Below are 16,687 nucleotides of genomic sequence, written 5' to 3' on the forward strand. Positions count from 1 at the left end.
TTCCTACGGTGGCGGCGTGCATTCGCCTATGTGACACATTTACAACAACTTTGAGCTGGTGTGGGGGGGAAGTTTACTATATTACCAAATAACGTCTTATCGTAAAAACCGGCATCAACTCTACTCCATGCATTATTTGGCAATTACATACATTTAGTATTTTGTGTACAATCATGCGATAAGGCTTTTTTGGACGGGTCTTGTTTTCCTTCAGGATTTGGCAATCACTCTGCTGAGCTAGCTACGTTTTCAGTCCTACATACCGTGGTGTACTTTCGTTCTTATTATATTTTGGTGGAGTTTGTCGCCGCTTCCCTGTTCATTTTCTATGAAATCGTGCGGAGTGTCGCTCGACGCCGCTGCTGCTCGAAGTCTCGGCACTGCTGGCGATGAGGAAAAGAAAATGGCGGCGGGAAAAGCGAATGAAATCGAATTGGACTTTCCGAAGCTAACAGCGCAGGAGAGAGACAGCTTGGTCGAAATTGACAGGTTAGCAAATGAGCAATGCATTTGCTTTCTTTGTCTACGTTTTTGTCTATTGAGTTTTCGTACATTAAAGTCTTTAAAACGAAGTATATGTCCCAAGTAATACGGAACCGCCTGTGTTGTCCTCTGCTTGCAGTTCACTATTTGGATTTCAGAGGCTTCATGAAGATGGCGCCAGAACGAAGACCTTACTGTTAAAGGTATGTCACAGATAGGACCAGAGTCGCCCCTCCGCTGTCACTCCTGATTCGTGCATATCTGAAATAAGTGTCAGGGACCTGCTGGACATTTAACCACAATCGCCTTCCATTAGCCAGAAGGCAGGCGCACAAGTGGGTGGATATTACGTTAATGAATTCCCTTTCCAGTCAGTGTGAATTATAGTTGTATCTTGACAAAATGTGGTAAAGTGGCTCCGGACATTTATCCGGCAGCATTTTAATTTAACTAACGTTACAGGACATTTGAGAAATGCATTGGGTGCGTAGCCTGATTATGGCGTCCACCCACGCTGCTCATAATGACACAAGTCACATTTCGATGATCGTAATTCATTTGAACAGAACATGCAGTTGTAGGATGCAACTGCGTGCGTCCGGACCAAATTCAGATGCGCATTTAAACATGTTAGAATAACTGCCACATTTACTTTTCCTCAGCCATCAAGACCAGTAATGAACAGCAAAATCACTAACCTATGTCAATCTACTATTCCCCCATAGTTGAAAAGTTTACATTCTATTGGTCAGTTTTTCGTTATGTGCGAGAAATAAATATGCTATTCCAAACCGACTCGGGGACAGTTGTGGGAAGATGGATCCTAAATTCATACTACCAGTAGGCCTAGGCTACATCTGCCCAAACATTTGAAAGCAATGATGCTGATGCAACAGAACAGAACGTTTATCTTAAAATGTCGATAAGCTATTATTTCATCTCATTATAAGCGCAGCAATTTGCACAAGGCAGTAGGCTACATACTAATGTTCGTTCCTTAAAGTGGAACTGACGGCGCTTTAACTACAGACAATCATATCAGTCAAAAATATAAATTTCCCAGTTTATGCTACAAAACCAACTTTATAAGAGGTTTTAATAATGGGTTCTGTTTTCCTCAACATTCCATGACATACACTAAGGTATTGTTGGCAGAATAGATGGATGTATTTCAATGCTTGATTAATATAATTCACCAATACATTTAATTCACCAACACTCTATCACTTCAGTGTTTAATTGCTAAAATGTAATTACTTCGCCACTACGGCCTATTTATTGCCTTACCTCCCTAATCTTACCTCATTTGCACACACTGTATATAGATTTTTTACTATTGTGTTATTGACTGTACGTTTGTTTATTCCATGTGTAACTCTGTGCTGTTTGTGTCGCACTGCTTTGCTTTATCTTGGCCAGGTCGCAGTTGTAAATGAGAACTTGTTCTCAACTGGCCTACCTGGTTAAATAAAGGCAAAATAAAAATGCTTTTCTTGGTAGTCCAAAATATTGCTATCAGGTTGAAAATCACAGCTGGCCTGGTACATTGTTTGCTGCCTCCATTGGGAAACACTGTTTGAGTTTTAATGGCTCAATATTTTTGAAAAAAATGGAATAATGTAACTAAGGCTGGGAATGTCAATACAATCAAACTAGCAAAGGCAAAGATCTGTCATAAGATCTGTCATAACGTGGCTAATAGGCTAGCACATCTATTTATGTAGCAAGCTAAAAACATGGAGCCAAACATTAGCTACATGTCATGTCATTGGAGGAGTGGGTGAGTGACACTTTTTCCCCTCATATTGTTTTTTGGTGGCTATACTATACTCAGCTAGAGATGCAGGTGTCATTTGGTTAGCTAGCAAGAACTTGAACAACTGTTATCCCGTTAGCATATCGCTTGCTTTTGCCAATTCACTCTCGCTATCTACTCCTATTTCAAAGCACTCTCGTCTGAGTGTGCAAGAGCGCAGAATAACTGATGAATTTACAAAAGCGCAACACCCACTGAATATGACCGACCGGTGTCAGTAAACGTAGGCAAAGAAAGTAATAGTTAGTCAAGAGCGCTCTAGATAACATGTAAACAGCCTAACTAGCTCTGCTAGGGTGAGTAAAATGGTCAGAGTGAGGTGTTGTCTCATTTGTGTTTGGAAATACTGTAGCAAGTTAGCTTTGGGTGCTTGGTTGGGACAAGCATGTATTGTTGTCAGCCAAGCTGCAGAAGGACGGGTAGGCTACATTTCCCCATCGTTTCAGTGCAATTTTGAGGGTTTATGTAATGTTCTTTCGTTAGATTTTAGCTCATCTTTCTCTGTCTAGCATTAGTTGTTGATCTTTTTGTTGTTGATGTGCATGACTGAGGGAGCGAGAGCCTACCTTTTTCATGGTTGTTTGATCAATAGGGCTGTAAAGTTCCCAAATGTAAGAGGACTCCCAAGTGGTAATTACATATTTGCAGAAATCCATTCAGGTGTATTTTGTGGCTTTTGGCGAATGTGTTCTAATGATGTAAAGTCACGCTGTTGTTACTGCCTGTAAACACACAGTCTAGTTCAAAGTGAATGATGGCAGGACTGTGTGACAAATAAAGGTCTACTGTAGCTCTGATTGGCTATGGCGTAGACTCAAGTCCTGGATGAGACAGATGTTTTTATTAGGTTTTATTTGCTTCAGTGTCTATTAATTGTCCAAACGCACGTCCACTTTCCTACTCTGTTTTACTATAGCATTTTCACAAATTCCTTAGTGTATGTTAGGGATGCACGATATATCGGTGAACATATTGGAATCGGACAATATTAGCTAAAAATGCCAACATCGACCCGATGTCTAGTTTAACGGCGATCGATGTGCAAAACCGATGTCAAAGCTGACGTGCATATCTATATAACGTAGGTACATGACGTAATGGCACCACATAAAATTTAGCGCTACACGTGCAACACAGCATTCCTAACAGCCCACAATGTCTGCTGTGTGGATCGAGCAGTCAACAAGTCGAGCAGTCATTTGACTGAGTAAGAACATTTCAGCGAGACAACTCAAAGGTGAAATCCATTAACGCCAAGATAATGGAATTCATTGCCCTTGACAATCAACCGTTCTCTCAGCGGACCGTTCAGTGAGCAACCGTTCTCGCAGCGGACGTGATACCCTCTGTCACATGAGTATAATGCGTGGAGGTATGTTTTCGTTAGAAACCATGCTGTTGGCATTTTCTCTTCTCTCGTTTGCTTCTCAAAAGTGGCTGTGTCAGCTGCAAGCGCAAGTAGCCTGGGTAGCTTACTGCTGCCCCATTGAGAAGACTCGGACAAATTACTAGACAGACTTCATCCTCTCAATCCGTTTATGACGGGAGACACATTTCACAGAAGTCCCGAAAGTAACAAAAATGTTGTGTTCTAGTATCGGAAAAAGTACTGCTGTTTCAGTATACCGTGCAACACTAATCACCAGTCACCCTGCACTTATACCGTAACACAATTACATGGTAGCTAGCTACCTCATTTTAAAGGGGCAATCAGAAGTTACTATATCCCATTTTGGACTTTATAAAATAATTATATGATTCTTGAAGAATATAACTTAACACCTCATGAGCTTAGTTCAACTGTCGTATCCCATCGGAACCCAAATTTAAGCTTGTTTTACTCTGTTAACAAACAATAGATAATCAAACACTATATAGCCTCAAAACATAGTTAAAACTATAATTTTGATATCATGGATGGTCAGTCCTTGCATCCATAGCTCTCTCTCTGAATTTGAGTGGTTAGAGTTCTCCAGCTGCATCACTCCGCTTTCTACCAAACCAGGGGCAGGGAGACAGCTTTGTTATTGTTTTTACATCATTTACATACAGGAATGCTTGCTAATTTTTTATTTTTTATTTTATTTTACCGTTATTTTACCAGGTAAGTTGACTGAGAACACGTTCTCATTTGCAGCAACGACCTGGGGAATAGTTACAGGGGAGAGGAGGGGGATGAATGAGCCAATTGTAAACTGGGGATTATTAGGTGACCATGATGGTTTGAGGGCCAGATTGGGAATTTAGCCAGGACACCGGGGTTAACACCCCTACTCTTACGATAAGTGCCATGGGATCTTTATTGACCTCAGAGAGTCAGGACATCCGTTTAACGTCCCATCCGAAAGACGGCACCCTACACAGGGCAGTGTCCCCAATCACTGCCCTGGGGCATTGGGATATTTTTTAGACCAGAGGAAAGAGTGCCTCCTACTGGCCCTCCAACACCACTTCCAGCAGCATCTGGTCTCCCATCCAGGGACTGACCAGGACCAATAAGCAACAACAAACAACTTTTTTTTTTAATGTGTTGGCAAAAGACTTCATAGCTCAAATGTCCCATTCATATTGGAACTGTCCCGTCAAATAACTGTGTCAAGCTCAAATAAAGTGCTGTTTGATCAGAGCTAGTCGTGGGGGAGGGGAGGCGAGGCTGGCGGACTCCACACTTACTACTAGGTTACCTACAGACGCATGGCTGATGAAGGCCTGTTACTTAATGGTCTACTGCTCCTTTTTGTCCTTTATATATTGACTTTTTGTTCAGTAAAATAATGGCCCAATCACTGGCCACTTTAGTAAATGGATCACAAGTCACTTTAAACAATGCCACTTTAAATAATGCCACTTTAATAATGTTTACATATCTTACATTACTCATATCATATGTATATACTGTGTTTTATACCATCTATTGCACCTTGCCTATGCCGCTCGGCCATCGCTCATCCATATACTTATATGTACATATTCTCATTCACCCATTTAGATTTGTGTGTATTAGGTAGTTAGATTACTTGTTAGATATTACTGCACTGTCGGAACTAGAAGCACAAGCATTTTGCTACACTCGCATTAACATCTGCTAACCATGTGTATGTGACCAATGAAATGTGATTTGACATTGAGCATACAGGGTTATTGAAAATGGAGAATCTGTTGAGCTGCCTAGAACTTGCCACAGTGTCCCTCCCAGATTTTGCGCTGGGAGCCAAATTAAATAATCATCAATCAAAGTTGTTGGTTTCTCAGGCGGATTTTGAAATATGACAACACCATACATGGCGCGGATTTCCTATGCAGTGTATTTTGTAGGCTAGTTCACTCACAGCCTAGTGTAGGTTTTTAGTGTTTATTTTTTTAGTGTTTGCATAGAAACATTTGGTTTATAAATGTTTTGCTTTTATATGTACACCTAGTTAGCTGGGAGTTAGTAGTAAGGCTACCACTTCCCTCATGGTTAATGGCAATTCAGTGTGTTATGATGACCAATCTGAAGCATTGTGACGTCTTGTAACACATCAAAGAAACCACTCAGTGGCAGGACCCAAGACAAACCCACTGCGGGGTTCTGAGTCTGACCCACCATGTTGAAAACCATTGACCTAACTCCATCAACTTCAGAATGTAACACTACATTAATATGAGTCCTGTAATATATGTTTGGCTGGTTGAGTAATGATCTGTGAGGAGATGAATAATGTCTCTGGTATAATCAGTAGTCATATTGCTAAGTCACAGGGGGCTCTGGCGGGCCCGGCACCATGCAGGGCAGAGCGAGCTCTGCTGGAGCTAAAGACAGGTCAATTCATTTTTTATTTCACCTTTATTTAACTTGGCAAGTCAGTTAAGAACAAATTCTTATTTACAATGACGGCCTGGCAAAAGGTCTCCTGCGGGGACGGGGGCCTGGGATTAAAATAAATAAATAAATACAATATAAATAGGACAAAACACACAACGAGAGAGACAACACTACATGAAGAGAGACCTAAGACGACAACATAGCAAGGCAGCAACACAACATGGTAGCAACATAACATGGTACAAACATTATTGGGCGGGGACATCAGACCACTTGGCATCCAGCCAGTACGCCACTTCACTTTCCTTTTTTTTAAACTCTCCTCTCTTGGCACATGGCAGGCTTTCAGCTGATAATTAAGGCATGAAAACAGAGTGTTAGCCAGCTCTGGACCTGCTCTAGAAAGGGGGAGAGAGGGGGATGTAAAAGTGTTGCCCTGGATTGGAAGGCTTTGTTTGGTTACTGTACTGTGTGCACTAGTTCCTGTTATAGAAACTGTCAACTGTTGTTTTGTCATGCCAATGGACGGACAAGCAGGACGGTTAAGCTTGATGTAGGCTACCCTTTTATTAGGGCATGTTTGGAGAAACTATAGTAGCTTGCTTTGCTTGGACATTTGACAGACATTTGATTAGTTGACTTGGCGCTGTTAGTAGTTTGGATGGTATCCAGATGTTCATACTGTTTCTGTACCATGGCAGGACTATGTATATGGTAGTACTGAATGTGCGCGCGAGGTGCGATATTAAAAAAATATATATAACAATTATGTATGTATGTACAGTTGAAGTCGGAAGTTTACATACACTTAGGTTGGAGTCATTAACTTGTTTTTCAACTACTCCACAAATTTCTTGTTAACAAACTATAGTTTTGGAAAGTCAGTTAGGACATCTACTTTGTGCATGACAAACTTTTTTCCAACAATTGTTTACAGACAGATTATTTCACTTATAATTCACTGTATCACAATTCCAGTGCGTCAGAAGTTTACATACACTAAGTTGACTGTGCCTTTAAACAGCTTGGAAAATTCCAGAAAATGATGTCATGGCTTTAGAAGCTTCTGATAGGCTAATTGACATAATTTGAGTCAATTGGAGGTGTACCTGTGGATGTATTTCAAGGCCTACCTTCAAACTCAGTGCCTCTTTGCTTGACATGGGAAAATCTAAAGAAATCAGCCAAGACCTCAGAAAAGTAAATGGTAGACCTCCAAGTCTCGTTCATGTTTGGGAGCAATTTCCAAACGCCTGAAGGTACCACGTTCATCTGTACAAACCACATCATGCAAGTATAAACACCATGGGACCACGCAGCCGTCATACTGCTTAGGAAGGAGATGCGTTCTGTCTCCTAGAGATGAACTTACTTTGGTGCGAGAAGTGCAAATCAATCCCAGAACAACAGCAAAGGACCTTGTGAAGATACTGAAGGAAACAGGTACAAAGGTATCTATATCCACAGTAAAACGAGTCCTATATCGACATAACCTGAAAGGCCACTCAGCAAGGAAGAAGCCACTGCTCCAAAACCGCCATAAAAAAGCCAGACTACGGTTTGCACCTGCACATGGGGACAAAGATCATACATTTTTGATAAATGTCCTCTGGTCTGATGAAACAAAAATGGAACTGTTTGGCCATAATGACCATCATTATGTTTAGAGGAAAAAAGGGGGAGGCATGCAAGCTGAAGAACACCATCCCAACTGTGAGGCATGGGGGTGGCAGCATCATGTTGTAGGGGTGCTTTGCTGCAGGAGGAACTGGTGCACTTCACAGAATAGATGGCATCAAGAGGGAAGAAAATGATATGGATATATTGAAGCAACATCTCAAGACATCAGTCAGGAAGTTAAGGCTTGGTTGCAAATGGGTCTTCCAAATGGACAATGACCCCAAGCATACTTCCAAAGTTGTGTCAAAATGGCTTAAGGACAACAAAGTCAAGGTATTGGAGTGGCCATCACAAAGCCCTGACCTCAATCCCATAGACAATTTGTAGGTAGACCTGAAAAGCGTGTGCGAGCAAGGAGGCCTACAAACCTTACTCAGTTAAACCAACTCTGTCTGGAGGAATGGGCCAAAATTCACTCAACTTATTGTGGGAAGCTTGTGGAAGGCTACCCAAAACGGTTGACCCAAGTTAAACAATTTTAAGGCAATGCTACCAAATACTAATTTGTAAACTTCTGACCCACTAAGAATGTGATGAAAGAAATAAAAGCTGAAATAAATAATTCTCTCTTCTTATTCTGAAATTTCACATTTTTATAATATTGCCAAGAAACTGAAGATCTCGTACAACGCTGTGTACTACTCCCTTCACAGAACAGCGCAAACTGACTCTAACCAGAATAGAAAGAGGAGTGGGAGGCCCCGGTGCACAACTGAGCAAGAGGACAAGTACATTAGTGTCTAGTTTGAGAAACAGATGTCTCACAAGTCCTCAACTGGAAGCTTCATTAAATAGTACCTGCAAAACACCAGCCTCAACGTCAACAGTTAAGAGGCGACTCCGGGAAGCTGGCCCTCTAGGCAGAGTTCCTCTGTCCCGTGTCTGTGTTCTTTTGCCCATCTTAATCTTTTATTTTTATTGACTGGTCTGAGAGATGGCTTTGTCTTTGCAACTCTGCCTAGAAGGCCAGCATCCTGGAGTCACCTCTTCACTGTTGACGTTGAGACTGGGTTCTTGCGGGTCAGAATCAGAATGTCCACAAAAGGGCTTTATTACAGACAGAACTACTCCTCAGCCCCCCCCCCCCCCCCAGGTGTAAATGCTATATGTGACGGTCCTGGGCTGGCATGGTTACACGTGGTCTATGGGTGTGAGGCCGGTTGGATGTACTGCCAAATTCTAAAACATTTTTTTATAGGTGGCTTATGGTAGAGAAAGACATTTATTTTCAATTTGCTGGCAACAACTCTGTTGAACAGAACTGCAGTTGTGTGGCAAAACTGCACATTTTAGTGGCCTTCTATTGTCCCCAGCACAAGTTGCACCTGTGTAGTGTTCATGCTGTTTAATCAGCTTCCTGCCATGCCACACCTGACCTGTCAGAGGGATTATCTTTGCGAAACGCTCACTAACAGCGACGTATACAAATTTGTGATCAACATTTGAGATTAAGAAGCTTTTTGTGCATATGGAACATTTCTGGGATCTTTTATTTCAGCTCGTGAAACATGGGACCAACACTTGACATGCTATGTTTATATTTGTGTTACCTGAGTCGTGTTTGTGCCGTTGAGATTGAGTCCGACTAGTAGCAGCATTGTCTTATCTTCCCTTGCAGTTGAAACTCAAACCCGAAAATCAACAAATGTTGTGATCAAAACATTGTAAATAGCCAAGTCAATTAGACTAAATGTTATGCCTGTTCACAGGGCTTACAGGGCTTATAAAAAGGAATCTTTCACTCAGCTCTTTACGTGTGCACAGATCCCCCAGACAGGCAGTTGCAGTGCCAGGTGGAATAGGCTATACAGGATTCGTAGTTTGACTTTCATTTACCAGCTATAAAATAAAACGGAGGAAATACTTAAACAGCTACTGCAGCATTTATTTGACTATAAATGTGATCATACTTGACTTTTATTTTATTCAATAAATGCTCACACTGTGGAGCACTGAACACCCGTCAACGTGGCTGGTGAATGGATATCTTACCCGCCAATGCCAAAATCAACCCGCAGGCTGTTCATTTTAGACCCTGCCCCTGCACATCGACTCTGTACTGGTTCCCTGTGTAAATAGCCAAGTTATCACACACTGTGCATCTTATGCATTTTTATTATTACTGTACGTGTTTCACTGTTCTATTAAATACATATTTTTTTAAGATATCATTTTCTATTATTTCTCTATTTTCTCTCTCTCTGCATTGTTGGGAAGGGCCTGTAAGTTTGTAAGTTTGATTTGATGTACCTTTGCCTGCTTGCCTGAAAGTTTATTTTTTTTACCCTGCAATAGAATTGCAGCATGTCGAGGAAGTTTGAACATTTCTGTGGGACCATACTTCATGCCGTCCTATTGTTTCCCATTCCCTGTTCTTCATTAGGCTGGCATCTCATGCTATGGAGCCTAGCTGCAGTGCCTGATTGGACGGTTGCCTCTCTTCATCTGGCAACTCAGGACAGAGCCCTGTACCCAGGGGTATATGGGAAATATAGCCCACATAGGGTGGTCAAATAGTGCTCTGGGGGGGGGGTGACCTGCAATGGCGTGTTATTTGGGGGGGAAAGGGGTGACTGCAATGGTGTGTTATTTGGGGGGGAAAGGGGTGACTGCAATGGCGTGTTATTTGGGGGGGGAAGGGGTGACTGCATTGGCGTGTTATTTGGGGGGGGGGAGGGGTGACCTGGAATGGTGTGTTTTTTGGGGGGGGGGGGGGGGGGGTGTTTGGTGGGGAAAGGGGTGACCTGGTGTGGTGTTTAGGGGGGGAAAGGGGTGACATTTGTCTGGTTCATATCAGCCACTGTCTGCTTCAGTCAGGTCTTGAGTGATCCTGTAGCACAGTGTCTGGGATGTCTGTGTCTGGCTGGCTAGATCTGAATGGATGAGACAGGGCTGTGGTGTGACGATTGAGACTACGCTGTCTGTGTGTCTCGGTCTCCCCTCAGGACTGCACTGACCTCTCTCCTCTCTTTCTCCTTTATTTTTCTCTCTTTTCACTCACTCTGTCTGACACCTTTGGCTGCCTGACTGACTCTGAGATCCCCCTCGTAGTCAATACAGCTCTACAGTGTCACCTGCTCTACATTGTGTGTCAAATGAGGAACACATGACCACCGCTTTACCCTGGTTCCTGGAATGCCATTGCTCCTGCACTGTGAATAACATACCTAACAAATGCAAATGTCGTTTTGATATCAAGTTGGAGGATTTGAAATGGCTCGAGCGAACTGCTCCCTTTTCTCTCTGAGTGGACAGGCTTTATCCCGGCCACTGGTCCTGGTCATATACAGCTGGGGTGCACATACTTTTTATTCAGCCAGTGAATCTCCATCCTCCAGCTCACTGCCTGTTTCTCGGTGCTGCTCTCTCTCATTTGGCCCTCAGCCAAACTGGGTAGGCACACTTCCCTCTTTGAAAGTCTGTGGTGGTGATTTTGTGTGGCTGTTATTTGCATTTTGCCAGACTATAACCCCAACTTTGGCTTGGGAGCCTTGGCTTGTCACCTTGCCAAATGACTTGGGCGGTGAAAGCCTTGCAATGCACCCTCCCACTGAAAGGTAGGAGGGGACACCTGTGTGTCTGGGGCGACCTGCCATAAACCTGTATCTATTTTTAGGAGAGGTACAGCGATATGGTTCAGTGATGATCAAGTTATTTTAGGGACTTGTAGTTGCTGTTTTGTAACACGTTAGATGGCTGTTATTGTTTTCATATGTTCCTCATCAGGATGTTTTGCCATTAGTCAGACCGTAACCAACGTGCATAGTTTTTAGGAGACTTAGGCCTATAAGCTCAAACTGATTTAGTGTGGACTTCTAAAAGTTGGGGCCTTCTTTAGGCCACCATTTTTAATACGGGGTGTTGAAATGATTTCACCCTCTCCTCCTCTCTCCCCTCTCCCTCTCCCCCTCCTCTCTCCCCCTCCTCTCTCCCTCTCCCCGTAGGCTGTAAGCTGCTATGACTCTGCCATCCTGAAGTCAGAAGGGAAAGTAGAGCCAGAGATGTTCTGCCAGCTGGGCCACTTCAATCTTCTCCTGGAGAACTATCCAAAAGGTGATCCAACGTACAGTCAGACGTACAGTCAAACGTACAGTCAAACGTACAGTCAAACGTACAGTCTACACACACACACAGTCTACACCAGATGACATCCTTCATTTAGTAATAACAATGCTTTTGAAATTGTATGTTTGGCAGAATGTAGGATTTCGGTGTTGGAATTTGTCCTTTAAAAGTAGCAGCAGCTGCCAGACAGACTACACGCCCTCCCTCTTATTCTTCCCAAACCCTGTAAAAGGTGTCTGGAAATTACAAATAATAGTAGGCAGGTATGTTGGTGTGTGGCGTGCTCTGCTGTCTCTGTTTTCACACAGATAGTCTGAGTCTTCTCTGCCGTTATGTAATTCCACTGCCATTGTTTGCAGATGGCTCTGGGCTTTATATGACTACAAGTCTGGAGGAGTTTCTTGAAGAAATGTAGTTTGTGTGTTTATGTGTGTGTTTTCATGCTTGAGTGTTTAAGTTGGAAGAGCTGTTTATTGTTATGCTTTGGGTTGTATTTGGCCTGTATTGCTGATGAGGTAGTGCCACCATAAGATTGTGTTGAGTGGATGAAGATGATGTAATGTAGGCTAATTGTTACAGTATTGTTCTGATCTGTTCACTAACTGGTCTCTCCTCTCAGCATTATCTGCATATCAGAGGTACTACAGTTTACAGTCGGACTACTGGAAGGTGAGTGGCTACTTTCTGAAACACCATTTGTCCTAGTAGATCTAGCTGTCGACTGCTACTTTCTGAAACACCATGTGTCCAAGTAGATCTAGCTGTCGACTGCTACTTTCTGAAACACCATGTGTCCAAGTAGATCTAGCTGTCGACTACTACTTTCTGAAACACCATGTGTCCAAGTAGATCTAGCTGTCGACTGCTTCTTTCTGAAACACCACGTGTCCAAGTAGATCTAGCTGTCGACTGCTACTTTCTGAAACACCACGTGTCCAAGTAGATCTAGCTGTCGACTACTACTTTCTGAAACACCATGTGTCCAAGTAGATCTAGCTGTCGACTACTACTTTCTGAAACACCACGTGTCCTAGTAGATCTAGCTGTCGACTGCTACTTTCTGAAACACCGCGTGTCCAAGTAGATTTAGCTGTCGACTGCTACTTTCTGAAACACCGCGTGTCCTAGTAGATCTAGCTGTCGACTGCTACTTTCTGAAACACCGCGTGTCCTAGTAGATCTAGCTGTCGACTGCTACTTTCTGAAACACCGCGTGTCCTAGTAGATCTAGCTGTCGACTGCTACTTTCTGAAACACCGCGTGTCCTAGTAGATCTAGCTGTCGACTGCTACTTTCTGAAACACCGCGTGTCCTAGTAGATCTAGCTGTCGACTGCTACTTTCTGAAACACCGCGTGTCCTAGTAGATCTAGCTGTCGACTGCTACTTTCTGAAACACCGCGTGTCCTAGTAGATCTAGCTGTCGACTGCTACTTTCTGAAACACCGCGTGTCCTAGTAGATCTAGCTGTCGACTGCTACTTTCTGAAACACCGCGTGTCCTAGTAGATCTAGCTGTCGACTGCTACTTTCTGAAACACCGCGTGTCCTAGTAGATCTAGCTGTCGACTGCTACTTTCTGAAACACCGCGTGTCCTAGTAGATCTAGCTGTCGACTGCTACTTTCTGAAACGCCGCGTGTCCAAGTAGATCTAGCTGTCGACTGCTACTTTCTGGAACGCCGCGTGTCCAAGTAGATCTAGCTGTCGACTGCTACTTTCTGGAACGCCGCGTGTCCAAGTAGATCTAGCTGTCGACTGCTACTTTCTGAAACGCCGCGTGTCCAAGTAGATCTAGCTGTCGACTGCTACTTTCTGAAACGCCGCGTGTCCAAGTAGATCTAGCTGTCGACTGCTACTTTCTGAAACGCCGCGTGTCCAAGTAGATCTAGCTGTCGACTGCTACTTTCTGAAACGCCGCGTGTCCAAGTAGATCTAGCTGTCGACTGCTACTTTCTGAAACGCCGCGTGTCCAAGTAGATCTAGCTGTCGACTGCTACTTTCTGAAACGCCGTGTGTCCAAGTAGATCTAGCTGTCGACTGCTACTTTCTGAAACGCCGCGTGTCCAAGTAGATCTAGCTGTCGACTGCTACTTTCTGAAACGCCGCGTGTCCAAGTAGATCTAGCTGTCGACTGCTACTTTCTGAAACGCCGCGTGTCCAAGTAGATCTAGCTGTCGACTGCTACTTTCTGAAACGCCGCGTGTCCAAGTAGATCTAGCTGTCGACTGCTACTCTCTGAAACGCCGCGTGTCCAAGTAGATCTAGCTGTCGACTGCTACTCTCTGAAACGCCGCGTGTCCAAGTAGATCTAGCTGTCGACTGCTACTCTCTGAAACGCCGCGTGTCCAAGTAGATCTAGCTGTCGACTGCTACTCTCTGAAACGCCGCGTGTCCAAGTAGATCTAGCTGTCGACTGCTACGCCCTGAAACGCCGCGTGTCCAAGTAGATCTAGCTGTCGACTGCTACGCCGCGTGTCCAAGTAGATCTAGCTGTCGACTGCTACTCTCTGAAACGCCGCGTGTCCAAGTAGATCTAGCTGTCGACTGCTACTCTCTGAAACGCCGCGTGTCCAAGTAGATCTAGCTGTCGACTGCTACTCTCTGAAACGCCGCGTGTCCAAGTAGATCTAGCTGTCGACTGCTACTCTCTGAAACGCCGCGTGTCCAAGTAGATCTAGCTGTCGACTGCTACTCTCTGAAACGCCGCGTGTCCAAGTAGATCTAGCTGTCGACTGCTACTCTCTGAAACGCCGCGTGTCCAAGTAGCTCTAGCTGTCGACTGCTACTCTCTGAAACGCCGCGTGTCCAAGTAGCTCTAGCTGTCGACTGCTACTCTCTGAAACGCCGCGTGTCCAAGTAGATCTAGCTGTCGACTGCTACTCTCTGAAACGCCGCGTGTCCAAGTAGATCTAGCTGTCGACTGCTACTCTCTGAAACGCCGCGTGTCCAAGTAGATCTAGCTGTCGACTGCTACTCTCTGAAACGCCGCGTGTCCAAGTAGATCTAGCTGTCGACTGCTACTCTCTGAAACGCCGCGTGTCCAAGTAGATCTAGCTGTCGACTGCTACTCTCTGAAACGCCGCGTGTCCAAGTAGATCTAGCTGTCGACTGCTACTCTCTGAAACGCCGCGTGTCCAAGTAGATCTAGCTGTCGACTGCTACTCTCTGAAACGCCGCGTGTCCAAGTAGATCTAGCTGTCGACTGCTACTCTCTGAAACGCCGCGTGTCCAAGTAGATCTAGCTGTCGACTGCTACTCTCTGAAACGCCGCGTGTCCAAGTAGATCTAGCTGTCGACTGCTACTCTCTGAAACGCCGCGTGTCCAAGTAGATCTAGCTGTCGACTGCTACTCTCTGAAACGCCGCGTGTCCAAGTAGATCTAGCTGTCGACTGCTACTCTCTGAAACGCCGCGTGTCCAAGTAGATCTAGCTGTCGACTGCTACTCTCTGAAACGCCGCGTGTCCAAGTAGATCTAGCTGTCGACTGCTACTCTCTGAAACGCCGCGTGTCCAAGTAGATCTAGCTGTCGACTGCTACTCTCTGAAACGCCGCGTGTCCAAGTAGATCTAGCTGTCGACTGCTACTCTCTGAAACGCCGCGTGTCCAAGTAGATCTAGCTGTCGACTGCTACTCTCTGAAACGCCGCGTGTCCAAGTAGATCTAGCTGTCGACTGCTACTCTCTGAAACGCCGCGTGTCCAAGTAGATCTAGCTGTCGACTGCTACTCTCTGAAACGCCGCGTGTCCAAGTAGATCTAGCTGTCGACTGCTACTCTCTGAAACGCCGCGTGTCCAAGTAGATCTAGCTGTCGACTGCTACTCTCTGAAACGCCGCGTGTCCAAGTAGATCTAGCTGTCGACTGCTACTCTCTGAAACGCCGCGTGTCCAAGTAGATCTAGCTGTCGACTGCTACTCTCTGAAACGCCGCGTGTCCAAGTAGATCTAGCTGTCGACTGCTACTCTCTGAAACGCCGCGTGTCCAAGTAGATCTAGCTGTCGACTGCTACTCTCTGAAACGCCGCGTGTCCAAGTAGATCTAGCTGTCGACTGCTACTCTCTGAAACGCCGCGTGTCCAAGTAGATCTAGCTGTCGACTGCTACTCTCTGAAACGCCGCGTGTCCAAGTAGATCTAGCTGTCGACTGCTACTCTCTGAAACGCCGCGTGTCCAAGTAGATCTAGCTGTCGACTGCTACTCTCTGAAACGCCGCGTGTCCAAGTAGATCTAGCTGTCGACTGCTACTCTCTGAAACGCCGCGTGTCCAAGTAGATCTAGCTGTCGACTGCTACTCTCTGAAACGCCGCGTGTCCAAGTAGATCTAGCTGTCGACTGCTACTCTCTGAAACGCCGCGTGTCCAAGTAGATCTAGCTGTCGACTGCTACGCCGCGTGTCCAAGTAGATCTAGCTGTCGACTGCTACGCCGCGTGTCCAAGTAGATCTAGCTGTCGACTGCTACGCCGCGTGTCCAAGTAGATCTAGCTGTCGACTGCTACTCTCTGAAACGCCGCGTGTCCAAGTAGATCTAGCTGTCGACTGCTACTCTCTGAAACGCCGCGTGTCCAAGTAGATCTAGCTGTCGACTGCTACTCTCTGAAACGCCGCGTGTCCAAGTAGATCTAGCTGTCGACTGCTACTCTCTGAAACGCCGCGTGTCCAAGTAGATCTAGCTGTCGACTGCTACTCTCTGAAACGCCGCGTGTCCAAGGAGATCTAGCTGTCGACTGCTACTCTCTGAAACGCCGCGTGTCCAAGTAGCTCTAGCTGTCGACTGCTACTCTCTGAAACGCCGCGTGTCCAAGTAGCTCTAGCTGTCGACTGCTACTCTCTGAAACGCCG

The 16,687-nt window shown here is 45.0% G+C and overlaps 1 protein-coding gene across 3 annotated transcripts in view; it reads left to right on the top strand.

Annotated features, from left to right (window-relative positions):
- The window catches only part of LOC120058524 (lysine-specific demethylase 6A-like), a 115,971-nt gene continuing 99,284 nt past the window's right edge, over window positions 1–16,687 (top strand). For all 3 annotated transcript variants that reach the window (XM_039007243.1, XM_039007244.1, XM_039007245.1), the window contains exons 1-4: window positions 1–489; window positions 623–686; window positions 11,729–11,837; window positions 12,469–12,518. In XM_039007243.1, coding sequence (XP_038863171.1) covers window positions 329–489; window positions 623–686; window positions 11,729–11,837; window positions 12,469–12,518 — 384 coding nt within the window. In that variant the 5' untranslated portion in view covers window positions 1–328. The remainder of the gene's footprint in view (window positions 490–622; window positions 687–11,728; window positions 11,838–12,468; window positions 12,519–16,687) is intronic.

This window comes from Salvelinus namaycush, chromosome 13 (genome assembly GCF_016432855.1).
Source record: "Salvelinus namaycush isolate Seneca chromosome 13, SaNama_1.0, whole genome shotgun sequence".
In the NCBI taxonomy this organism is placed as follows: Eukaryota; Metazoa; Chordata; class Actinopteri; order Salmoniformes; family Salmonidae; genus Salvelinus; species Salvelinus namaycush.